Below are 26,087 nucleotides of genomic sequence, written 5' to 3' on the forward strand. Positions count from 1 at the left end.
AAACAAGCCATGTGCACTCATGCATGTGCGCTCCAGTACTTCAGTAAAAAGCACACTTCACCGAAATTTGACACACAAGTCCAGCTCATTGTGCTCTACGAAAAAGCTTCTTGGAGCATTACATTCATCACTTTTTTTTTTTTGAAAAATACATGGTGCAGGAACAAGTCCATAACATCTGGAAATTAATTAGTATTTCAGCTCTTCTGGTTCCCTCATCCCGAAGTCAATGGGTTTTTTGAAGGTCTGTGGTTAACACAAGCTCAACACATTTTTAATGTTAATATTGCATCATAAGATACATCAGTAAATACCCCACTCGTCTCTTAAAAAAGGCTGGTTGCTAACAAGTGCCTAATTGAGACTACAGAGGTTGTTGCGTACAGGAGGAGGCTTCCTCTTGCCTCAATTTATCTCAGCTGATCAATGAACTCATCAGGTCTATTCTAAAGAGCCCCTTTAAGATCTATACTAATTGATTACAGTTTTTCTAATAGAAGCGACAAAGTCAGTGCAAGTGGTGTTTTCGATTTAGGAATTAGTGATCATTGTCTTAGAGCACGTACTAGGAAACAAACACCTGAAGAGAACTGTTGTGTCTTTTACCCACAACTTCAGAGATTAATCAGACGGACACAGGGAGCTCCAGCTCAACACAGCTTTACTGGTGGACTTGCAGGTTCAGACAGTTACACATATCAATGGGCATTACCCATCAGATGTACTGCTATATTACAGAGGGGGCATATTACTCCGCTAGAGGAAATAGTTCCATACACTACAAGAACCTCATCACAAATTATAGTTAAGAGAAATGTAAGAAATTATAATGAACAAGCTTTTTCTTAACAACCTCTACGATAGTGGCATTTATCTTACATCCAGGAGTCTTGTGGTTGATGCACTAAAGAGGCATCCCACTGGGCTTCATTTAGAAAGTTGAGAAGTAAATGCACTTCCCTTGATGGAAAAGCTACATCTGATAATTCTTGAACTTGGTTTGTGTAACCCTGCAAAAATACGGGAGCTTTGGTCATATCTAATAACCTCCTTATCTACTTATGGGAAGTTTGATGTATGTAATCATAGTGAGATCTGTTCAGCCTAAAATAGCAGCTGGTCACCTTTTTGAGGACAAGAATAGTGGATCCCCTCCTTCTAACAATGACCATCTCTTTATTAATCTTGATTAAGTAGTTACTTCAAATAATGTCTCTCAGTCACTCTCAGTTTACTCTTGATCCTGTCGCTGAGTTATTAAGGCTCTAAATTAAAAAAGAAATTGATTATAGCCATTGATTTAAAAAAAATAAATAAATAAATAAAAATCTACTGGTGAGGACAATTTTGACCCTTCTTTTCTTCAACTCTCTTGTCTACTAACTAGTGAGCGAATAAGATGTCATCCCTTTGCATTAGGCAGGAGAAAGGAGTGATCCAAATTGCTATAGGCCAACGTCCTATAGCGTCCTTATCTTGATTAACTGAAATTCTAGAGTCACTTGTAAATTATTCACACAAGGAATTTCACAGGGCAAACTCTGTTCTGAGTTCACATCAGTCCGGGTTCAGGACCTTCCATATCACTGTTTCTGCCACCACTGTGGTTGTGAATGATCTCTGTTTACCTTTCCAAGCCGTTTGACACAGTTGATCAATATTTGCTTTTACATAATTTTAAGTAATATTGGTTTAATTTCAAGTGCTTGTGGGGGACTAAGGGTTTTAATGTAGGTCCACTTCTTTTTACATTTTATATTAATTTATAAGTTTCATCTTTAACCAACTGCCGTGCACATTTGTACATGGATGATATAACATTGTGTTCAAACATCATATAGACAATGTTGTCAAGAATAACGACAGAGACTATTTTTTTGTATAGAAATAGAATAAACTGCCCTATGCTCTGTAGGAAAAGGATTGTGGAAGCCGTTTTCTGTCTCTTGTGCATCATGGTGATTTAATTTACAGACGTGCCTCTGCTCCACTCTTAAACGCTTGGATGCTATTGATCATTCTGCCCTTAGGTTTATTACAGGTGATATTTATAGTACACATAATTGCATATGTATTTATTTATCTACAAGGCCCTTATTGGGAATCTGCTATTATGCCATTATATCTATACTAGACTGGTGCTCGGTCTTTCACTGCAAGTCCCTCAAGTCTTTACTGAACTTGGAAGGTCTGCTTTTAGTTTTTATGCTCTGACAACCTGAAGCTCTTTGGTAATCCCTTGGTCAGTTGAAATCCATGATCACAAACCATTCAGCTGTCTGTACCTGTTTTGTTTTAATTGATTTGTCTTTTGCATCTTGTATCTTTTATTAATTGTATTTATATACTTGTTTTAATAATAAACTTTTATTATTATGTATATTTTTTAAGTGAGGCTTTAATACTAATCTCATACGATCCCTGTGGTCATGTCAGGTCGCTGATGATGGCTACGGGGTGTCATACATCATCGTGGGTGAGGATATGATCAACTTCCATGTGTCATCCAAATACTCCTGCGGCGAGACTGTAAGTAAAACCTGTGTTTCATCAGTGTTTAGAAAACACACCTGGAGTGACGTCACACTGAGATATTCAAGTTCTAGTCTAGTTTGAATAGCAGGAGGTATTTGACAGAGAACTGCCATTTTTCACATAAATAATTTCAATAAATTGGAATTTGTCGTAAATAGTTTTGTGAATAGGTTTGTATTGTGATGTCTCATTTGTTTTTTGTGTATATATTTTCTTCTCTTCCTTGTGTATATATAGTATGTGTCTGTCCATCACTGTCAACGATTGAAAGACACTCCCATGTCCTATGTTTGGCTCATTCAGGAACATAACAAAGAAGTAAGGTGCACACAGTGACCACTTAAGGAAACAACTCATTAGGATGACTCAACCCGCCCTAAGCAAACAAGGACATAAAGTCGGTAATCAGTCATTTAGCGTAGGTGTTGGATGCAGGATACAGTGAAAGAGCCAACTTAATCTACTTAATCTACTTGTAATAAAAACTGACACCTTAGCTAAACACAATCAAAACCATGTTAGAGGTGAGAGTAAGAATGATTGATTCCTGATTGTCTCCAACTGGCTCCACCAGAAAGAAACACTGCGTGGACTTGACCTCAGTCCCAGCTCTGTTCATTCCAGGTGGAGCAGTAGTGTACACTGAATTACAGCAATAACAATATAGGAGAAATCCACCTTTGTATTGTCTGAACACACATAAAGATACTGTTTATTCAGACGGTAAGATATACGGTCCCCCCCTCTTACTCAATCTGTAACTTCCTGGTATGTTTTCACTGACCACTTCACTCACATTCTGTTCTGTGCAGACATGCTGACAAGCTGCAGATTGAGTAAGAGACCAGAGGAAAAAGCCCCCCAACACACACTCTGCTACAATAACATAGTTTACTGTTTAAATGATTATTGATGAGCTTCTTCTTGAGTCTTTGTAGCTACAAGCCCAAACAACCCATTAAGCTGTAGTCGTACAGTAAATCAGCGCTGTAAGTGCTACTCTGCAAGAGAAGAAACATTCGCACAGGGTGAATGATACTGTACTAAGGCTGTCTGTCAGTGTGTACATAAACAATGCAGGATAGAGAATGTCCTCTGTATCAACATGTTTGCAGAGGCATGCAGGATGATGCATGCAGCTTAATTATTCAGAAATTTCAATGAATTATTGCACAATAACAGTTCAGATAATGGTTCCAGTTTAGTGCAATCTGGCTTTCCTGACATAAGGCAGGGTCGCGTCACTCTCTATTCACTGTGTTAAACCACAAAGCAAATGACAGGGCAGCACAAACTGTGCATTCCTTCGGTGTCACATCCCTTTTTATATTCTCACTTTTACTGCGTTCATGAATGGACTCAACAGAGAGCGTGATAAGTCAGCCAGGTCCATATATCAGTCAGTATTAGCTTATTGCAGATCTTTATGGTGTATATGTCTCTCGGTAAGTAACAGGAAATTGCAGGACAGAAATCCCAAACTAGGTCTGACGATAATTTGTTTGTCTAAAATACGTCTATCAGTATCCAGTAATGGTAGATCTATAGATCTTAACATGTATAACTTTACCCACTTCTCTTTCTCCACATCCTGTTGTCTCTCCCTCCTCACCCTCTGTGGTTTTGATTCTGTACACACGTCATTTATTCTCTAGCCTTCCCTTTTCTCACTCTCTTAATTCTTCCCTCTGGTTTTCTTAATTCCAGGACTCGCACAGATTCGGCTCTCAGATAAGCAAAGCTCTCCAAGACATCATGACTCTCCTCACTCCTGACACCAAAACCTCCTCGTCCTCCAAGTCCACGGCCCAACCTCAGTCCAAGAAACTCCTCTGAACGCAGCTGAAAACATGGGACTATGTGGGTATATATTCCCCTGAAGTCTACTCTGAGTGTAGAAACCATGAAGAACCCGTTAATTAAAACCTTACTGTTCTCACAAACTGTTATGTCACTGACTTAGGACATTAAAGCATTAAATTAAACTGACTAAAGTTCATTTAAAATCAGCTCAATTCAAGAAGATAGAAAGAGAAAAACAAGACGCACAGAGGAAGCAACCATTGTCCAAAAGCCTTTTTGTGTAGATTGAACAAATATATTTGACAGCCGTTCAGCACTAACACATTGACTTTTATTTATTTTTTCGTGAGCCGTGTCTGTTAGAGAGTCTGCTTGACAACAAAATGACGATACAAAATGCTTCCAATCCTCACTTGAAAATGAAAACTGAGATTGGCGATTTCTAAGAGAAAGGGAGCGAAGGTCACCACTTAAAAAAGGAAGTCTTTTGGAGAAAATGTACAAGAGACAAATCCCTCTCAGAACGGGTGGGCAGAGTCAAGAGCTCTTAAATCTCACTTAAAGTGAAAGGGAAATGTTTTTTGTTTTTTTAGTTTCTAAGCAAACCAAAGTTTCCTCAGTGTGAATTGATGCTCTGCAGCTCATCACACTGACACGGTTCATAACAGTTTCATGTTGGAGATCATGGAGTGCATGTTGTACTTCATTACTTAAAAAATCAGAAAAAGCTCAAGGAAGAAAGGATGCGTAAGAAGAAGACGGAGGCAGAGATTCATCTGAATGAAGGGAAAGATTTACTGACAGACCTCTGCCCCCTATCTTTACTGTTACTTACTTTAATGTATCATATGAGACTAGCCAATTAAAGTCCTAATGTCATCTCTGGAAACAGCTGTTGCAAAGGTTCCCTTTTACTTTCACCTATCAACTGATCTCTGGACACGCCCGTATTACCAGTTAACAACCTGATGCTTCTTTAGTTAAACCTTCGGTGACAGAGAGTTTCTGCTGCTGTTACAAGTACAAGTCACTGTGGTAACAGTAAAAAATACACCCTAAAGGCAACTGTGACTTTTACACAACACAACACTTACTGATATATGTGTGCACCTTCAATGTGATTGCCAGATTCTGTGGTGACAGTTAAAGGTGCCCCCTGGGGTTTTCCTCCAAACCAACATACTGTGTCTTTCCTCGAGGTTTGACCTGCATGTTAAATCATAACACATTTGCAAAAACCAGTGTTTCAAAAAATTGTAAATCCAGCCTTGTTTTTATTCATGTTTCTTCACTGCCTAGCTGCAGGAATGTCTATCTCGTCACTTGCAAGCCGGCGCACGCACGTCTGCATCTGCATGATACAAAGATGAGAAGGACCCACTTGTAAAAAGTTGCTCCGTGGTGCTACTAGTTGTCAAAAAGGTTCCTTAAAGGCAAACGTTAACCTCCTCAGACAACTTTAATACCTGTGATTTCAGAGTCCTGAGGTCACAGAGTATTTATTTCATGTTGTGCAGGAGAGTTTGGAGTATTCACATGATTTACTCAAGTTAAAGTACCACAGTATAAAAATACTCCAAAGGAAGACCTGCAGTCACAGTGTTACTGAACTGTACAAGCATTATCAGCAAATGAACAACATTCGGTGACTTTGAACTTCTAACAACTTAAAAGTTTAGAGTTCACCACTTATCATTTATGAGTCATATGGGAGGCTGCCAACACTTGTGAGCTTTGCGTAGCAGCCCAGTGCTCAATGGGGGAAAACCAAATACAAAATGACAGTTGAAAGTTTCCATTACATGTCATTTTATTTGATGTGTCATAAATTTCAGTTTAACATCAGTCATTCAAGAAAAAGGGTTTGTATCCAGTGGTTCAGATTTACAAGATTCAGGCGCAGTATCTGATGTTTTCAATATTAAAATAATAATAATAATAATATAATAAGGATTTATTTTGCCTGAGATCAGATGATGACTAACTCGTAATGTAACAGTGAGATTTTATTTATAAAGAGGAACGAAGGGAGGACAGAAGGAAGAAGAAATAGACACGCAAATGATGTCTTCTTTTCTTTTTTTTAAAAAACTTTTTACTTTCTCTTCAGTGGATTGTTTTAATAAGTTGTTGATGTTTTGTTCCAGATGTAACAAAATGATTATTGAGCTTCTCAAACACATCTGTGCTCCCATTGTTTTACGAAATGAGCTAAAAGTTTTGCAGCTGTTGCAGCATGGGTTTGGCAGGTTTGGTAAAAAAAATGAAAGGGATAAAAAGCTCCTGCCACTTTCCTCCTAAAAAGAAAAAAACAAACAAAAAAAATAACACACTTATTGGGGCAAATAAAACGGCCGTAAGGACACGATTTTAATGGTCAAAGGTCATGGTCAGGATTTAGGTTTATACATGTAAAACAATGCAGTCCACGGGTACGGAGTCTGATGAAATGTTTCCCTCCCCACCCTCCGATACTCGCACAACAACTCATCCCTGTTTTATAGCTACTTAAGAAAACGTGTGTGCCTCAATTCAAGTATTCACTCACTAAAACAGTTTCAATGCAATTTTTAAATCAATGCAATTCCTAAGGGAAACCTTATAACATATATTGTGTTAAGTGTCTTCTTTGTGTGTTAATAAGAATGTACTACAGTTGGTTGAACGGCTATCATTAGCGTGGTCAGGATATCTTCTCATGCGCAGTGATGTCAAGGCAAAACAATGACTCATCCACTGTAACACATGAAACCAGTTCAGCTGCCAGTTTAGTTAAGCTGGTGTTAACCTTCCACTACATCTCTGCACATGAACTAATTTTATGATATTTCCTTTTCAGACAGATTGTTGGTTCAATATCTTAGTAACCTCAGACCGTAGTGGCTTCTGTTTCTCTCTCTCGCTAGTGCCCCATTTCCCAAACTGTTGAATGCCAGAGCAGCCACTTGTTTTTTTTACGATCACCCCTGTTACTCAGCCAAAAGGCACTTCTCTCAGTTTCATAAAAGATTTGTAAAGACAGTTGCTACAGCTGCAGCAAAGCACACAAACAACCTCTCTACCTCTCTACATTCATGACTTTTTTCTTTTTCCAGTTTCTATATGAAAAAGACCCAAAATAATGAACCTGCCTTGAGTTTCTCTTGTTTTTAACACAGTATAGCTATTTAACAGAGTTTTGCTTTCAGGTAACAAAAGATAAAAAAACAAAAGCATGATCACAGACAAATGATATAAAAAATTTAAATAAAGATTAACGACTTGTCAAAGTCATGAAGTACGACAAAAAAATCACGCATCAAAAACATTTGTCACATTCCCACGAAAATAAATGTAAGATTTTGAAATAATCTTCCAATTCAATTACCCATGTCCTCTCCTGCCTTCGTTGTTTACTTGACGAGTGTTTTTGTAAATCAGTATCAGGAACCAAGAGACTCCCTTAGTCTCTTTTAATATGGGCCTTTTATAATGTTGGTACATGTAAGATTACTCTTCAGTTAAATGTATCAGACCTGATTCTCACTAATATCTGTTGTGGTTCACTTCATGCCTCAGCCTGGCTGAAACACATAAAGCCAGTGAAACCAATCCTGTGCCTCAGTCTATTCCGCTGTGCCGCAAATATTTATTATCAACATCTAAGTGATGGAGCCGGTGTCCTCTGGTTTTCAATGGTTTGGACAATGAGCCTTTCGCCAAAAAAAAAAAAAAAAAAAAAAGCAGCGAAGCTCGCATCTCGTAGCAGAGTTACAATTTCATGTAAGGACTAAAGGTTAACGTTAATATTAGCACTGTCTTTTCTTACTTATTTGATTTTGGGATACATTTTATTGTCTATTTCTGTGTAACCTGGTACAACTACTGTTTTTACTCTTGGTTAACAGTGGTGATGCGTGAACGTTTTCGATGAATTTTTTGGTAATGTAGATGATTTTTTTTTCCTTCTTTTTTGGTATTGTAGTTAAATTGAATGATATCCCATGTTTACTGACTTTACACTCCAAAAGATCCTTACTATTGCTATGTTTTCAGTTTGTTTTCATTGTAAAAGCTATTTAAATGTACATTGTGGACTTTGTGAAGAAGGCATTTTACAGATGGTGATGTCATGTTATGTAAAATAAAAATACTTACTGACGCTACAGTGCATCTGCATCTGGTCTTCATCAATGTGGGAGATAACAGATAGGTAAAACTGAAACTAAACCAGATCCTAAAAATAACAATAAATGCCCCTGTCATGATCTGGCTTTGGAAGTACTTCCTGTTTGGCATTAAGATTCCTTACATTGTGTTTCCAGTGTTGATTTATTTCCTGTTTTCCTGCCCCCCATCCTGTTCCATCACACCCAAGAAGACTGGCGGCTGTAATCACTGCCAAAGGTGCTTCAACTAAATACTGAGTAAAGCGTCTGCAAACTTTTGTCAATGTGACATTTCATTTTTATCTTTATAATAAATTTGCAAAAAAGAATTCATTAAAACATGTCATGACATTATGGTGAATTGAATAGATTGATGAAGGAAAAAATGATTGAAACTCTTTTAGCATAAAGCTCCAACATAAGATATGAAGGGGCCTGATTATACTTTCTGAAGAGAAAGTATATTATGTCATTATGTTATACTGTTATATATTATATATCTATACTTTGAGAGAAATAAATGTATAAATAAAGAAATAAATTCATAATTTGGCTACATTTAAATGTATTTATTCATTTTTGATGAATGATATATATATTTTTTTATTCCTTCATTCATTTATTCCCCTTGTCACGTCACAGTGGGGCTCTCCGCCGCGCAGTCTGGATAAGACTACATATAAAGAGAATCCCTAACTTTACACCGATTCTCCGGGCGAGAAAGTTTATCAAAGTTGCTTTGATGTTTGTCGCTGCTCCTCATTTGGAAATTCCGGGATGATATCATGAGTAAGGAACAATAGGAGGAGGCAGAGAAGATGGAAAGTGAAAGTAAAGCTGTCAAAAGGAGAACGAGTGCAGCCTCAGAGCAGAGCAGACGTAGGCCGCCAACGGAACAGCACAGACCGGTGAGTTCAACAACGCAGTTACTGTTAGTGACTTCATTCACCGTGTGACTTGTTAAAATCCTGTGAATGTGACCATTGCTGTGGACATGCTCGATCTGGATATGCAAGACTACATCTCTGTATATTGTGGCAGTGCTCTGACAGAGGAGACGTGGGCAAACCGAAGTACAGCCGCTGAATTAATTACTGCAATTTTTCTGCATGGCGGGTAGAGCGCAACAGGTGTGCGGTGTGCAGGTTGGACAAGACTGGACTACAGATGCATTAGTGTAACACGTCTTTCTCTGGGGCTGGGTGTGCGGGGTGTATGTGTGTGTGTGTGTGTGTGCTTCTATGAAACATGCATTCAGTGCATGGAGATGGATTCCTTTCCTTACAGTAATTGTCTTACCAGGATCTAGATATCATTTCTCACAGCAGTCCTGCAAATCCTCCATGTGGAGTGAAATGTTATCAACATTGTAAATTAGTGCATTTTTTTCATAAGTTAATGTTTATGTGAAATTATTTTAGACGTAGGGCATGTGGTAGGTGGATTTTGGTTAATTGTATTTGGCAAAAAGTGTAATTTTGGTTCCTATGCAGGGGAATATCTTTGCACAGCAAAAAAAACCCCAAAACATTAAGATAAATTGAGTATATATTTTACACCACTTAGGGTCATTTTTAAGCTTTTAAAAAATGTATCAATATGTATTTAGTGATTGAATTAACCATCAATGTCATTATTCCCTAGTTTGCTGTTTCTGCTGCCCCCATGTGGCATCAGTTATTGTAGGTTCAATAAACAGCCATAGCTCACCCAGAGTTCAGAAAAGGCCAGATTCTGCCTGTGTGGTACTTTTTACTGACCACTAGGGGAGAATGACCTGTACTAACCTGCTAGCATAGCAACATTAAGGCTACAAACAAATGGTTCAACCCTCTTACAAATAACAGACTGGGAGTGCCCTGGCAGCTGAGTGGATGTTTCATCACATCATCCTCAGTTCACATCAGGACAGAGACCAGTGCCCCCCCCCCCCCCCCACACACACACTGCTTAGGAACAGTATCAGAGTTTGTCTTATGCGAATATCTCGGACACAACAAGACATGTGATGATGTCATCTTGTGATGTTGGTTATCAGAGCAAACAATGAATCAATTAACCAGGAAAATAAGTGGCAGATTAGGTTAGTCCTCTATGATAATATTTTTTCAAGTGTAATTTTTCCATTCATTTTGCACACGCTTTGTTGACATTGAATAAGTTGTACAATATGTGAAAATCTGATGTTTATGTGGTATTCCAGCTCAGTTTAGACCTGGTTGAGGTCTGTCTTGTCCTGTCGGGTTGCTCTCGTGTAGTAACATGACGGCACAGCACAGATACAATAAAGAAGTACATGGAATCACGGAGCTGTAGTTCAACTGTATAAAGTGGCTCTGTGCCAGTGATGTCAGATTAGCTGGCTGGATTGCAGGGATGATGCGGTGGAACGTGAGTTTCACTTCCTCTCTGAATACTGTGTTTAACCTTCTCTTTTGTTTGTCGCTGGCATGTGTTGGCGATGAATAAGTGACGGGGAAAGTGCAGCTGATACCAAATGAATAAGAGAGATTTCAGTTCAATAGGAAGCATGTTCTTTTTATGTTTTTTTGGGTGACGTTCAGTCTCCGCTCACCCGAAGAACGTTTACAATTACTGTGTTATAATTCACAGATATGTCTAGTTTTTCCTCAATGGCATGATTTTTGATTTGTGCATGTCATGACTGTCTTGCTTTGATCTCACACACACACACACACACACACACACACACACACACACACACACACACACACACAGTAATTCAAACTTTGTAAATGTGAATGGAGTGAGTACAGGGGTCACAGCCTGGAGTAACAGCTGACAAACCCTGATGATAAAATGTCAGACACCACTCTCACTCTACACTCTTTAGTTTGACTAATGATATTGGTTTAAGGATCAGTAGCCGTGATTCCCCTGCACAGACAACAAGCCCTGGTTACTTTTAGCTTCTGAGCTGCTGTTTAGTGATGGTATCACTTATACCTGAAACATAGAATACAATAATATAATTATATATATTATAAGAATATATATATTATCAAAAAAAACCCTGAATCTTAATATGCATTATTAGAAAAAACGGAAATAAAATATATAAATGTATACTGTATATAAAATATAAAAAACATGGCCCAAGCCTAATGGTTAATGATATATTCTTGAACTGAACGTTGTTTATGTCGAAGCGACGACAGCGATGACAGCCATTCTAGATATTGCTCTATAAAATGCCTTTCTGCTTCTTCCTCCATAGTGTGGGTCTGGATGGTCACGGTGGAAGCATGACATCATGGAGAAACTTTACCTCCCTGTTTCTCCTTGTAAGTGTCACCTGTGCAGCAATAATGATAATTAATTGTGTGTGTCAATCCTGATTTGAAGGTCAGAATGAGTGTTTTCAGAAGTAGCTGTAGATAGATGGATATTATTCACACCCCTTCACTTTCCCCACATTTTGTTATGTTACAGCCTTATTCCAAAATGGATTAAATTCCTTTTTTTTCCCTTATCAATTTACACACAATACCCCATAATGACAAAGCGAAAAAGGTTTTTTAGAAAATTTTGCAAATTTATCAAAAATAAAAAAACTGAAATATCGCATGTACATAAGTATTCACACCCTTTACTCAGTACTTTGTTGAGGCACCTTTGGCAGCGATTACAGCCTCAAGTCTTCTTGGATATGAAGCTACAAGCTTGGCACACCTTTATTTGGGGTATTTCTCCCATTCTTCTCTGCAGATCCTCTCACGCTCTGTCAGGTTAGATGGGGAGCGTCGCTGCACAGCTATTTTCAGGTCTTTGCCGAAATGTTCAATCGGGTTCAAGTCTGGGCTCTGGCCGGGCAACTCAAGGACATTCACAGACTTGTCCCGAAGCCACTCTTTCGTTGTCTTGGCTATGCGCTTAGGTTCGTTGTCCTGTTGGAAGGTAAACCTTCGCCCCAGTCTGAAGTCCTGAGCGCTCTGGAGCAGGTTTTCATCAAGGATCTCTCTGTACTTTGCTCCGTTCATCTTTCCCTCGATCCTGACTAGTCTCCCAGTCTCCCGCTGGAAAACATCCCCACAGCATGATGCTGCCACCACCATGCTTCACCGTAGGGATGGTATTAGCCAGGTGATGAGAGGTGCCTGGGTTCCTCCAGACGTGACGCTTGGCATTCAGGCCAAAGAGTTCAATCTTGGTTTCATCAGACCAGAGAATCTTGTTTCTCATGGTCCTTTAGGTGCCTTCTGGCAAACTCCAACTGGGCTGTCATGTCCCTTTGACTGAGTAGAGGCTTCTGTCTGGCCACTTTACCATAAAGGCTTGATTGGTGGAGTGCTGCAGAGACGGTTGTCCTTCTGGAAGGTTCTCCCATCTCCACAGAGGAACGCTGGAACTCTGTCAGAGTGACCATCGGGTTCTTGGTCACCTCCCTGACCAAGGCCCTTCTCCCCCGATCGCTCAGTTTGGCTGGGCGGCCAGCTCTAGGAAGAGTCCAGGTGGTTCCAAACTTCTTCCATTTATGACCACTGTGCTCTTCGGGACCATCAATGCTGCAGAAATGTTTTTGTACCCTTCCCCAGATCTGTGCCTTGATACAATCCTGTCTCAGAGGTCTACAGACAATTCCTTTGACTTCACAGCTTGGTTTCTGCTCTGACATGCACTGTCAACAGTGGGACCTTATATAGACAGGTGTGTGCCTTCCCAAATCATGTCCAGTCAATTGAATTTACTACAGGTGGACTCCAATCAAATTGTAGAAACATCTCAGGGATGATCAGTGGAAACAGGATGAACCTGAGCTCACTTTTGAGTGTCATAGCAAAGGGTGTGAATACTTATGTACATGCGATATTTCAGTTTTTTATTTGTAATAAATTTGCAAGAATTTCTAAAAAAACCTTTTTCACTTTGTCATTATGGGGTATTGTGTGTAGATTGATAAGGAAAAAAAGGAATTTAATCAATTTTGGAATAAGGCTGTAACATAACAAAATGTGGGGAAAGTGAAGGGGTGTGAATACTTTTTCAGATGCACTGTAGATAGATAGATAGATAGATAGATAGATAGATAGATAGATAGATAGATAGATAGATAGATAGATAAGTGCATGGATGGATATAAAACAGTGCAGAGGTGAGCAGCCTTCGCCTCCTATGTAACTTTTTATTATTATATATGTTTAATATCTCTTCAATGGTGCTGTTAATTTTTTGTCTGCTAGGTGCTCCCCCTGATTGAGCTGTCAGAGGAGGGCTGTTTGGATTACCTGTCAGAGAAGGGAATGGTATATGCTCATCAATCACTATAAACTGATCAAAACACTAATTTAAATGGTTTAAACGGTGAATAATACCTTCTGTTTGTCTGCTCCTCTGATCCACTTCAAGGCCATCAACAATCTGTCATATTTGGTCCCCCTTGTAAAGGCCAATAGCGCCAAGGTAAGTTACCGAAACAGTTTGCAAAAATCTAATACTGTGTAACTCTGTGTAAATGCATATTGTTAAACAGGGACTGTCCTGGGCTGCATTTGATGAAGTGTGCCTCTGTCCTTTTTCCAATACAGAACACACTCTTATGCACTCTGGAAAATGGGTGCAGAAAGTTTAAAAATGAAGGCGGAAACGATCCAGAGAAGCTGTGCAGTCTGTTTTATGACTGCTTTCCAGTGAGTGAATGACAAAAAGTTTTTACTCAAATCATGTCACCTTGTAGTTCCATGCTTCAGATCAAGCTAATCAATTATTGTATGTGATTATCTTGTTCCTTTTTTCCGCCTCAGAATGACTCAGAGCTCGACCAGGAGTTATGTCAAGGGTTCAGCGGTCAGAACATCTCTGTGTATAACCTGAGGTGCTTAATAGCCACTGCAATCAATCAGGAAATTAAATATAAAGGTATCGATCACACTGATTCTATCAAACAGTCAGTGGTGGCTGGTTTACCGGGATGGGACTGAGGGCCTGCTGCTCTTACTAGCTTTACATACATCACATACACACCTCACTTGAAAAAATTAATGGATACCCAAGCTTACCACAAGTGGAGACATGAATATGTGTAAAGTACTGGAACAAAATCGACCCTCAGGCCCACCCAGTAAACCAGCTACCACTTATATATTCTGGAAACAAATACCTGATGCTCCGTCACTGAGGTGAAATCAGTAGGAACAAAATGCTTAATTTTAAAACATAAATATCTTGCTGGTGATTTCAAACAGTGACGGGATAAAATACTAAAAGGTTACACAGAATTAATGTCCAATTCTTGCTGTAAAATCATCACCAAACCTGAACATAAAAGCTGTTGTTAAATTGTCAAATTTGTAATTTGCTTTTCTGTCTTTCTTGCATCACAGGCTGCAACTATGGTGAGTATACGTGCTGCGTTGTGAGTGTGCGTGGGTGTATTTGCTGATATGAGATCTGGCAATGAAACTGTCTTATCAAGTTTTTATATTTTTAGTTTATTACCTTAATGCCTTAATTCTCATCTTTTTAGATAATGTATGCAGTCTCTATTCGGAACTGAAATCTATGGGTAAGCCGCACATTTTTGTTTAGACAAGCAATTTGAGACGTGCATTTGCAATCCCAGAAGTCAAGCATGCTGCTGTACAACTGCAGTGCTCCGTCTCCCCACCCAGTGACACGTTTCAAATGTACTGAAATAGAGGGTTTTGTTTTTATTGTTTAATTAATACTAATTGATGGATTATTTTCATGGTTGACGGTCTCTGATTTGATTAAAAACTACTACTTAAAAAACTAGTGCAATGTTAATATTTGCACCGTACTGTCATCGTAACCATAGGTAGAACACAGTTGCTAGCTAAGTGATAATATCAGCATGCTAACATGCTCACAATGACAATGCTAACATCCAGACAGAGCAGGTATGATGTTTACCTGTTCTCCAAAAAACTACAAATGTGAAACTCTTAGGGCCACTAGAGAAAAGGTCAGGGAATCACCAGAGCCAGATGGGTGCAATATGTACAGTATATATGTTATTTGAGTAACGTGGGAGCTGGACAGGTCTGAAACTAGCAAAGACACTTGCGTTTCGCTTTGCGCCACGTGATAGCCACAGATAGCACCCGCTTCTGAGCAGCTTCACCAAGTTCAACCCAATAAGGAACTAAATGGAAAGTGTGTTTTCTGCTGAACACAGACAAAGTACCAGTGCACCGGTGGAATCAGACTAACATGAGCTTCACATGCAGCAGAGCAATTCAGCATCCCCACAAATGACTTAACAGGCTTCTTATTTCACTCTGTGTGGACTGTGTGCAGTGTTACACATGCGTCTGCAGCTGTAACAGTAAAATATGTGCTGTCATTTCACACTTCATTTAGAAATAACTCACCTGCTGCTGAGCTTCACAAAACCTCTCATTTTACTTTAAGTTTTGTATCTGGTTTGCAGCACAGATTTCTGCAAAAGAAAAAAAAATCTAGCTAGATTCACGTCTATCCAACAAGAATCCTCATAACTAATTCTCTCAATACCAGGGGTGGTAACGCAGTACATGTACTTGAATACTGTAGATAACTATGAGTATCTGTACTTTACTTTTACTTTTACTAGGACAAATATTGTACTTTTGACTCAACTACATTTTTATGAAGTACATGTTACTTTAAAGCAAAGTTTTTAGTCAGAGGAGTTTTTTTTACTTCATTTTAAAATGTGATAGACCAATATAAAAAAAATCAGTCACTCAGTAGGTCATTAGGAACTGTACAACAGTGCATTGTCTTAAAAATAAATAAATAAAGGAATAAACTTTTAAAGTGTTATTTTTAAAAGCAAGTACTACAGTACTTAACTCCTTAACTCAAGGGAAAGTTTGAATGAACAACTTCCACTTGTATTAGAGTAATATTTGACCAGGAGGAGCTCTGCTTTCACTCAAGTAATGGAGCTGTGTACTTTGTCCACCTCTGCTTAACCTAATCAGTCCAAAGGATCCATCTTGGTAATGAAACACAGCCTTACTGACAAAATCTTAAAGTCAGTTTCCAAGAACTGAGGGCATGACCACCAACTCAATCAACTCGTACAGTATAGTTACAAATCCAACATTTTGAGTTTCCTGTACCCCCTGTACTTCCCGTCCTGTCCTTAAATCCGGCCATTAACTTTTCTTATTCTGATACAAACATTTCTGCTTCTTTTCCCTGATATACTACAAAACATATATTTGCTTTTAGGTTCTGCAAAGCCCATATTGTCAGATTTCATCACTGACTGAGTTGCCTGCAATTTTAGATCAAACATCACCACCACCAACAACAACACCGTCAACAACAAGAGCACCGCCACCAATAACAACACCGTCAACAACAACAAGAGCACCGCCACCAATAACAACACCGTCAACAACAACAAGAGCACCGCCACCAACAACAACACCGTCAACAACAACAAGAGCACTGCCACCAACAACAACACCGTCAACAACAACAAGAGCACTGCCACAAACAACAACACCGTCAACAACAACAAGAGCACTGCCACCAACAACAACACCGTCAACAACAACAAGAACACTGCGAGAAACAACACCGCCAGAAACAGCAACAGTATTGCTGCCAATAAAAGAAACACCAAGAGCATTGTCACTAACAACTACAACAACCACAATAGTCACACAAAGCGAAGTTACAGGGAGTAATGGTAAGATTTATATATTTTATGCAAGTCATGGCTGTGGCAACTACACTTACTGGTTTACTGATTTTATTAACTCACAAATCATTAAACCTCAAACACACTTCCTGTCAGGAACACTTGTGTCTGTCTCATCCACTGCCTGTGTAACGCTCCTGGATTCTTTCCATGGAGAAACAGCTGTGCACTGCCCTTTATCAGAGGTGCCATTTCCTAAAAGCCAACCGTTCCTCACCCGTGAAACCTAAGTTTAGAAAAACAGATAAAACATCTCATCTGCAGAGCTTGCCCAAAGTACACTCTTGTGCCCACACCTGACAACAAAGTTGGACAAGCTGTAAGATTTATGTTGTATCAAAAGACTCATCTAGCAAATGGACGTCTGGTTACATTTCCTGCTTCGCCCGGAGCTTTTCAGCCTCAAACAGGACAAAAGGAGAATATGTTCAATGCTACAGTGCGCTAGTGGTGAAACTAACCTCATCATGTTTATGAAGTGGTCGTGGTAGTGCGGCGGCCCTGAGAGCTCAACGCAATGCATCGAAAAATAATAGAGCAGCTAACATTAAGTCCACAGTTCACATGGAGTGAAGTGTTGTTGTGTCACCTCAGCTTACTGAGTCAAAAACAAAGAGAACAATGTTCACTAATGTGGAGACATGGGGTCCCTGCTTCGCAATATGTTGCCAGTGCTGTTGTTGTGCTGATGTTGCTTTATCCGAGGCTACGCTGTTCGATTCCATGTTTTTTTTTTTTTCCAGTGGCAGAAACTCATTATCACCAACATCTGTTTTAGCTGCATGGGCCTTGTCTTTTAAAGCAGCTGCTGCAATCTATCTGAAATCGAACCATTCCCTAAACGAGATTCCAGTGTGTGTTTTTTGTTTTTCATAATATTTTGTCAGTTGTGAAATTTCTTGAATCGAAAATTTTTATACTTTTAAATATTGCTGAGGAGTTCTCAAAAAATATGGAAATTGTACTGATGTAAGTTTGTTTTTTCTCTTTCCATAGCCGCAGCTTTAACAAATAAACATGAAGCAGGTAAGATTTTTTTTTTCTTGATTAAAATGTCTATGTTTGGGTCAATGCGAATATGTCAGGTAGTTCATGAAATGTTGAGAAATTGTGAAAAACAATAATCGCGTGTCTTCACTGCATGATTTATCTGACCAACCACAAATCCTCAATTTTCAGGATCCAAATTTGAATTTTTGTTGATAAATTACTTAAATAATTAATCAGTTATTAAAACGGTTGCCAGTTACTTTTCAGGCCCATGTTTCTCCTCTGTGTATTGTTAAAACAAGACATTATAATTAAAGAAATAATTAAAGAATAACATCTTTGCCTTATACTGTAGGTTTGTAATAGTACTGACATATTTTTTTCAAATCTTTCCACAGACAATAAGAGTATACACGACAAAGGTCAGCCATTTTTCCTTCATTAAGATTTGCAGATTTTGGTTAATACAGATAAAGTTTTTATTTCTCATTATTATTATTTTAATATTATCTATGATCTTTTGTCAGTAGGCGAGCTGGCTTCAGATGTTTGTCACTAGGTTGGACTTCTGAAATCAGCTGGGCAATAGCTAATGTACATTACTTGGTATATATTTGTACTGTAGATATAATATATTGGAACAAATTATTGTTAATTTACATCTCCATTTACCATCTTCCTCTAGTGCCTATGTAGCCGTCACCTCTGAGCTCAGGTCTTAGCTGGTTTTAATGTTTCTAACCATATTTCTGTCCCAACTGAAACGATTTGACTCAAAAATTTGTTGAGCACAGGTTAATTAAGAGTTTAGCTAAGGGTTTTCAAGACTAATTGACTGATGTATGCCTCTGTTGTTGTTTGTTTGGTAACATTAATGGAAGTTGTCTCTGTCTCTGTCTCTCCTCAACAAGGTCCTGTAAACATGATGAGTTTATTAATGATTTCCATGATCCTTAACCTGCTCCTGCCACTGACTGTTTACCTCCTCATGCGCATGAGGACACAGAACCGGACACAGGACCGGATACACATGGTGAGTGTCAGCAAAAATGTGTTTTTTGTTTAAATTGATTGCTCCAAATAGATGACAACCAGTGTAACAGCTACACTGTGAGCACAATCAGCATAAAAGCCAGGTTGCAAAATCAGTATTTAAAAAAGAAACCCTTAAATGCTGATAAATAAATGAACCCCTGCTTGTTGTGCATTTACATGTAGCGCAGCATCAAAGCAATTCTTTCTTTTTCAGGATGGACTCTGGAGGGACCCGGGAGATCGGCCGTTGGAGGTACTATTGCAGATATTTTTCAGTTATGGTGAAAACTGGAGGGTATTCAGACCTCGTAACCTTCTGCACACTTCACAGATACATTTTGGCAGTTTATCCCGTTCTTCCTGGCAGGTCGTCTCGAGCTCTGTCAGATCAGAGGGGAACCATCATCTTCAGCTTATCTCGGAAGATGTTCTGTAGGGTTCTAGTCTGGACTTTGGCTGGGCCATTGAAGGTCAGTCAGAGACTTGTCCTGAAGCCATCCCAGCATTGTTCTGGCTGTGTGCCTTGGGTGATGGCACTCTCTGTATTTTGGTTTCATCTCTCCATAAGTTCGGACCAGACTTCCTGTCCCTGCAGTGAGCAGTGCCGGGTTTTGGCCAGACATAGGACATGCATAACTCCTCTAAATGCCATCTGGGAAATCTCCGTATGAACTCTCCCATGCCATTTACCGATATACTTAAAGTGGTTTCTGTCATGCAACTCTACCATTAATAGTTTACTCATATCTGCAGAGGACTTCAGCAGTTGCTCTGAGTCACTTTTGGGTTCTTGCCAACTCTAGGAAAAGTCCTGGTGGTTCCTAACTCCTTCCATCCCACAGTTTTATCACAGAGAGTTCATTAGACTTCATGGTTTGGTTTTTGTCTATATATGCAGTGTAAACAGTGGGTTCTTATATAAACAGGTTTGAACCTATCTAAACTATGTCCAAATTTATTTAGTTTGCCACAGGTGGACTCCGGTCAATTTCCAGACACATCTCTAGGATATTTAGAGAAAACAAGATGCACCTGACAGTTTGGAGTGTCACAGAAAAGAGGCTGAATAGAGATTTCAGTTTTTGATTTATAATAAATTTGCAGAAATTCCTTAAAACACATTTTTACTTTGTCATTATGAGTTATTGAGTGTAGATTGATGGTCAAAAATGGCAATTTTATCCATTTACAATTAAATCTACATCGCAAAGTGTGCAAAAGGTGAACGGGTCTGAATACTCTCCGTACAATTACTACTTTTCATCTGATCATTTTGCTGTGGTCTGCTCCTGGAACATGGATGTTAATGATGTTTAGCGTGATAAATCTGAATGCACCCAGTTAACAAAATGAAACTTCTGGCCCAACATATGCCTGGGTCTTCTGCCCAAGTCCGGCCCATAAACACCTGGGCAGATTCTGGCTCTTATCCTTCAGTATTAACTGGGAAATTTTCTCTGTGTGCACCAGAATTGATTCAGATGTAGAAGTAGTATCTGCAATCATGCTATATATGGGCTGGATTCAGGCCACAGAACTGTGCGTACACTGGGCCAGAAGAAAACAAACATGTAGCCAGATATATTTTGCTGTCTGGGCAGGGGGCAAAGGAAAAAATATCTGAGGTTGTTGTTTAACCAGCTCTGTCTGTGGGTCAAGACAGCTCACATTAGCTGCATTTTATTATTAACAGACAGGAGTCATACCACTGATTTTCAAGTTTCTAAACGAAATCTATGTTCACAGTGTACTGCAATAAAGTAACAGCAAAACAGTGGCTGTCAGGAAAAAATGATAGTAACAGTCAGAAAATAGGCAAAAAGTGCTTTAAATGCCCAACCCTGCCACTGTAATAGAGTGTGGATAGTTAGTATCCACTCAAATCACCTCAGTAACTATCAGTGTTACCCAGTACTGTCTGATTGAGTGAATGTTTTTGTTTTAACTAGTGTTAAAACCTTTATGAATGATTCTCAAAACAGTGAAGCATAGAAGTTAATTTGTCAGCTCCAGTATCTGTTCGGGGTGAACACAGAATCTGGTCTTTCCAAAACTTGGTCAGTTTCTTTGAGAGTAGTAATTTGCTATTGTACTCTTGACCAAACCTGGCTTTCCCTCAGGCATCTGAACCCACATCCCCTGGGAATGAAGTAGAGACCATGCAGTTAATGCAGGTAATTATGTCATTATAATGTCTAATGCTTTTCCCAGCGTGGCCTTTAAAGTAGCTTTGTGTTTTCATGGTTTTGCTAATGAATGTGTTGTGTGTGAAAGCTGAATTAAGTGACCAGAGAGAGTCCAGGCCGTTATCTGTCCAGAAAAGACATCTGGATCTGTAGCTTCTACAGACTTCTCTCTCTGCTGGGCAGGTAGTGAACAGCTGACTTGTCTGAGCTTGTTTGAGATCCTGTTAAATGTCTCAACATCTTCTGGGTGGATTGACACAAAATTTGGTACAAAACTTTAATGGTTCCCAGGTGATGTATTCATGTCAGTTTTGATGTAGCCCCACCAGCAGTGTGACATTTCTAGCTAGCAGATGCAAATTTGTTAGCAAATGTTAGCATGCTGAAACCATACACTGAGATGGTGAAAACGGGAAACACTACTTATTACACTTACAAGGCATGTTAACTTAGTCAATAAGAGCATGGTACCATGCTGATGTTAGCGTTTAGCTCAAAGCAGCAGCCTCACAGAGCAGTTAGCATAGCTGTAGATTCTTGGTCCTGTTAATGTGTCTGTCCATGTCTCACAGTCTCTTGTTTCTCTCTTTGTCTTAAAGCCCACTGAGTGTCACTCCGTCGTCACAACTTCAGCTGATACGATTGAGGAAGACTGCACCGTGGGAAACTCATTGCCAGGTTAAGGATCGGATTTACCGCACTAGCTCTGTGTATTCTTCATGCAGAAAGGCTGTGGGATCAGGATATCAGGAGGATCAGCTCCACACTGCTTGGTAACAGATGTTGCCTTTTCGGGGGGGAAAAAACTCTAATGTGAACTTAAACTTCAAGCATGAGGAGAAGTGAGAGGGAACGAGCTGCAGCATGCCAACTCACTGATTTGTAAATCAATCTTTAATCGCAAGGAACCATTGCATTACCGCAGCCAAGTGAAATGAAGGGCAACGGGACCTTAAGGTCACATCGGACTGGAACAAATTTTGAGGAATTTGTGTGTGCCCCATTTTTGTTTTCACTGACCAGGAGCTGACCAAACAGAAACACATGGGTATAATAGAGATGTTGATTTAGAGACTGTTTACCAAAGATGACAGAGAGGACAAAAGTGTTAAACACCAGAATTAATTTAGTTTATTTTGGTCATTTTCCAACTTTTTTTTTTTTTTTGGCACTAAAACAAAAGATAAACCAGAAAAAAAAAACAATTACATTTTAGATGTCAAAACAAAATGCTCTCACTGGGATTATAATCAACAAAAAACATTTTAGAAAACAACTGGCGCAGATCTTACCAGAGAGGTTGTTTTATGGTGGGGCTTCATTACACCTGATGTCATAGCTACTGGTTTTTGTTTGCATCAGCGATGGCAACGCTTATAAAATATACTCCACATACTGAAGTTTGCTGTATACGCTAAGCTATCTCTAGAGTTAAAGTCTGCAGCCCTTTCCATAACAGTGTAACCATATGATATTTCATAAACTGTGAAATTATACCGTAGTTGAAGGGAAAAGTTCTGCCCTCACAAGCTTTGTTAACAGACATCCAACACTGTGCGTTTGTCTGTGTGTGTGTGTGTGTGTGTGTGTGTGTGTGTGTGTGTGTGTGTACATATATTCTTTGGAAATGTTACAAATGGCTCTCAAACGTATTCAAACTAATTACTAACTACTGACTAAACTAAGTCTTTTTTGCTTCTAGATTATGAGCCTGTTTGTACAGTGTTTGTGTTGAATAAATTCATAGTTCAACTCATGTTCAACCATTTAGCAAATGTGATGTTTTGCTTTTATACTTTTTGAGTCATTCAGTTTATTTATGGTGCTTTTAAGAGACAGAGTGCGACTGACAAGGTGTTTGTGTGTGTGCATGTGAAGTTTTACACATGTAGCTAGGAATTGTGTACTTGTGTACTGTACACTCTGATCAGGGCTGAATCATCATGTATAGACTGAAGTATTTGAAAGGTGAGGAGGCAGAGATGACCTGCAGGCAGTAATAATCTCACTGGTTGAGATTAATCTGCGTAAGGTCAACAAAGACAGAAAAAAAAAAAATCAATTCAGTTTGAATTAGTCAGATAAGTAACTCCCACCCTGAAGCTCCATCCTCTGATGTTTAACTCCTCCACTGTAACTGTGCTACAAGACCAGCTCTGTGTACCACATATAATTACATAGGTCTACACAAAATCCAATGTATTTACATAACAAAGATTCAAAGTTAACTTTAGAAAAGGGAGATTGTTGATATTTTTCATTTTGGATTCACATATTGGAGATAAAATGGACCTGTGCATAGTAACCAGAGGGTCTAAGCTATCACTGGTGTCTGTGTTTTTATTATTTAACTCCTGTGGAATTTTTTGTTTGTATGTGTTTTGTAAAAAGTGAAGAAAAATATTTTCATTGTACATTTACTGTATGTTTGTGTAGAATTCTTATGTGATTTGAGCTTCTCTCAAACTATTATAATAGCAGCCGTTTTTGGAGAACATTTAGACACGCCATGTAAACGTTGATGCATCTTAATGTTTTGCTCCAGGCCCGTTCACCTCAGTGTCCTCAGGGCACTTCCATTGCTCTGTGCCACCGTGGCTTTTTTGATCCTACCACTGGGGGACACCAAAGTCGGAAATTAAAAATTCTTCACATAGCAACTTTAAAATGTGTAAACACCATGACAGTGCTTAACAAATAAAGTTGACATTGGTGACATTGTTTGTTTAGAGGCTATTCCTTTCCTGCTTCATGTCTTTCTTTTTTGTGTTCCTTAAACATACAGTAACTAATTTTCTTTTCTGGCCACTTTTTTGGGGGGTATGTTCCCAGGGGAAATATCTGAAATACTCTAAACCTTCCACTATGTTCACCAGCGGGTCTTTTTAGTGCTGAGCAGATTTTGTACAGTGGGTTTTTAGAGCTTTTTTTCCAGAAAACTGCTGCCTGTTGTGGCTGAAAATGACGCAATGAGAGCGGTGAGAATGACCCAAACAGTAAAGCCGTGGGCCAGACAACTAAATGAGGTGAAACTGAAATGCTGAGGGAAGCTCATAGACTGTATAGATTGGCATAGCGTCCGTGACATCAACCATAGGTTTGTGAAGAGTGGTTTTGAAGTGAGCTGCTCCGCCTTCGCCATCTTGGCAATGCCTGACTCCATCGAACTCCCGGGTAATCAAAAAATAGGCAAAGAAGATCGGCGTGTGTGGAGCAAAGACTTCGGTGAATGCCGGTTTGTGGGAAGCATTCGCTCAACCGCCTGTCAATCAAAGCTGCACGCCCTCAATTATGCTTAACTTTAAACCTTAATAAAATTCAAACTGGTGAGAAAAATTGACCCCCGTACAGTTGTCATGAAGGAGGAAATTAGTTATAGCTATATGTGACCACTTTTGGAACCAGACTCAAGTGGTAATTTGAGGAACTGCATTTTTTGGCATTTCAGGCTTTTTCAGCCCAAGAGTTTGCCGCTTGGAGGAGCTGCAGCTATAATTCTCTGTACATTCATCACCACCTTGATGACATGTTTTACAGTGTTTTGAGTTTCAGTAGATTGCTCAGCCTTAACGCCTGGCTCTCATCTGCATGACTACAAAGTCTTACACTTTACTGAAATTGATTAATTGATTAGTTTTAATGTCTGCTGGGAATGTGGATGACTTTTTAGTGCAGATGGCCTTTACCTGAACAAAAGGTGGTATGCATCCCCATGCCCCCTTTTCTAACTGCCCATCACATCTCCACAACATGCCCATCCACCACTTCGAGCACTGACTGGCCCCACAGATAATGATGCTGTGCTGGTCCCAGTTCCTACCATAAATGTTCCACAACATATACAGTCACACTCACCAAACATTATTAACATCAATATCAGGATTACTAACAAGTAAACAAGTTATACAAACAATTTAACAAAAACAACAACAACCCCAGCCCCTGTCTTAACCCAACCGACTACTTGGCTCACCTCAACATCAGATCCTTCTCTACTAAAAAATATTTATTTTAAATGATTTTATTTCTTCTGTTGATTTAAATTTTATGTTTTTAGCAGACTCTACGGTTACATTCCAGTTATCAGTCATCTTGCTGAATCATGTCCTCCAGACTACGACTGCTTCGTTTAACATTTTAGAATGTACTGATTTTTCTTCCTTCCAGGGGCTCTTCTCTGAACCTCTTGGCCGCCACCCAGTTATAGTTGCTAAACATGCCGACTCCTTTTTGATGAACTACCTGCCCGAGGAAATAAAGCTGTTTGAGTCAGTGCCATCTATCAAGACTCCTCTTAAAACAAGCTTCTACCAGAAAGCATATCCTCATTTTACCTGAGCTGCCTGTTTATTTAATTGTTTACTTTAACTGTTTATTTTACTTTGCAACTGTGTTTTGAAAAGTGCTATTTGAATAAAGTTTATTATTTATTATTAACACATTATTACTATTACAAAAATATCAATTATCATGTTTTTATGTTAGATGTTCGGAAGACAGACTAATGATTACATGGGTATGGGTAATGATTACATATCCTGGACAGCTGGGTGCAGGTGAAGTGGTCTCAGACTTTTGGACTGTAAACTGTGTATATTACATTAACTGTATGGTAGACATCAACATGCTAGCATTAACCTTGTAAGCATGTTAGTCTTGCTACATGAGTTCCTTACCATCACCGACTTAACATCCAAACATTGTTGGAGAAAC

The 26,087-nt window shown here is 39.1% G+C and overlaps 2 protein-coding genes across 7 annotated transcripts in view; both read left to right on the forward strand.

Moving 5' to 3' along the window:
- Window positions 1-8,483, forward strand: part of cpt1a2b (carnitine palmitoyltransferase 1A2b) — a 40,108-nt gene extending 31,625 nt beyond the window's left edge. For both annotated transcript variants that reach the window (XM_056402436.1, XM_056402437.1), the window contains exons 18-19: window positions 2,437-2,529; window positions 4,243-8,483. In XM_056402436.1, coding sequence (XP_056258411.1) covers window positions 2,437-2,529; window positions 4,243-4,371 — 222 coding nt within the window. In that variant the 3' untranslated portion in view covers window positions 4,372-8,483. The remainder of the gene's footprint in view (window positions 1-2,436; window positions 2,530-4,242) is intronic.
- Window positions 8,484-9,225: 742 nt separating this feature from the next.
- LOC130185786 (mucin-2-like) lies at window positions 9,226-24,092 on the forward strand. 5 transcript variants are annotated; one of them, XM_056402439.1, is made up of 15 exons: window positions 9,237-9,394; window positions 11,725-11,791; window positions 13,688-13,750; window positions 13,854-13,907; window positions 14,033-14,134; window positions 14,249-14,363; window positions 14,828-14,839; window positions 14,971-15,009; window positions 16,744-17,151; window positions 18,166-18,189; window positions 18,552-18,575; window positions 19,065-19,186; window positions 19,403-19,441; window positions 21,309-21,362; window positions 21,974-24,092. In XM_056402439.1, exons 2-15 carry the CDS (start codon window positions 11,753-11,755, stop codon window positions 22,055-22,057), a joined length of 1,179 nt encoding a protein of 392 aa, XP_056258414.1. In that variant the 5' UTR covers window positions 9,237-9,394; window positions 11,725-11,752; the 3' UTR covers window positions 22,058-24,092. The 5 variants fall into 5 exon arrangements, with proteins under 5 accessions (XP_056258418.1, XP_056258414.1, XP_056258417.1 ...); XM_056402438.1 differs by having other exon boundaries at window positions 9,238-9,394; window positions 18,160-18,189; XM_056402443.1 differs by lacking the exon at window positions 16,744-17,151 and having other exon boundaries at window positions 9,226-9,394; window positions 18,160-18,189.
- Window positions 24,093-26,087: the final 1,995 nt, after the last annotated feature.

This window comes from Seriola aureovittata, chromosome 17, assembly GCF_021018895.1.
Source record: "Seriola aureovittata isolate HTS-2021-v1 ecotype China chromosome 17, ASM2101889v1, whole genome shotgun sequence".
In the NCBI taxonomy this organism is placed as follows: domain Eukaryota; kingdom Metazoa; phylum Chordata; class Actinopteri; order Carangiformes; family Carangidae; genus Seriola; species Seriola aureovittata.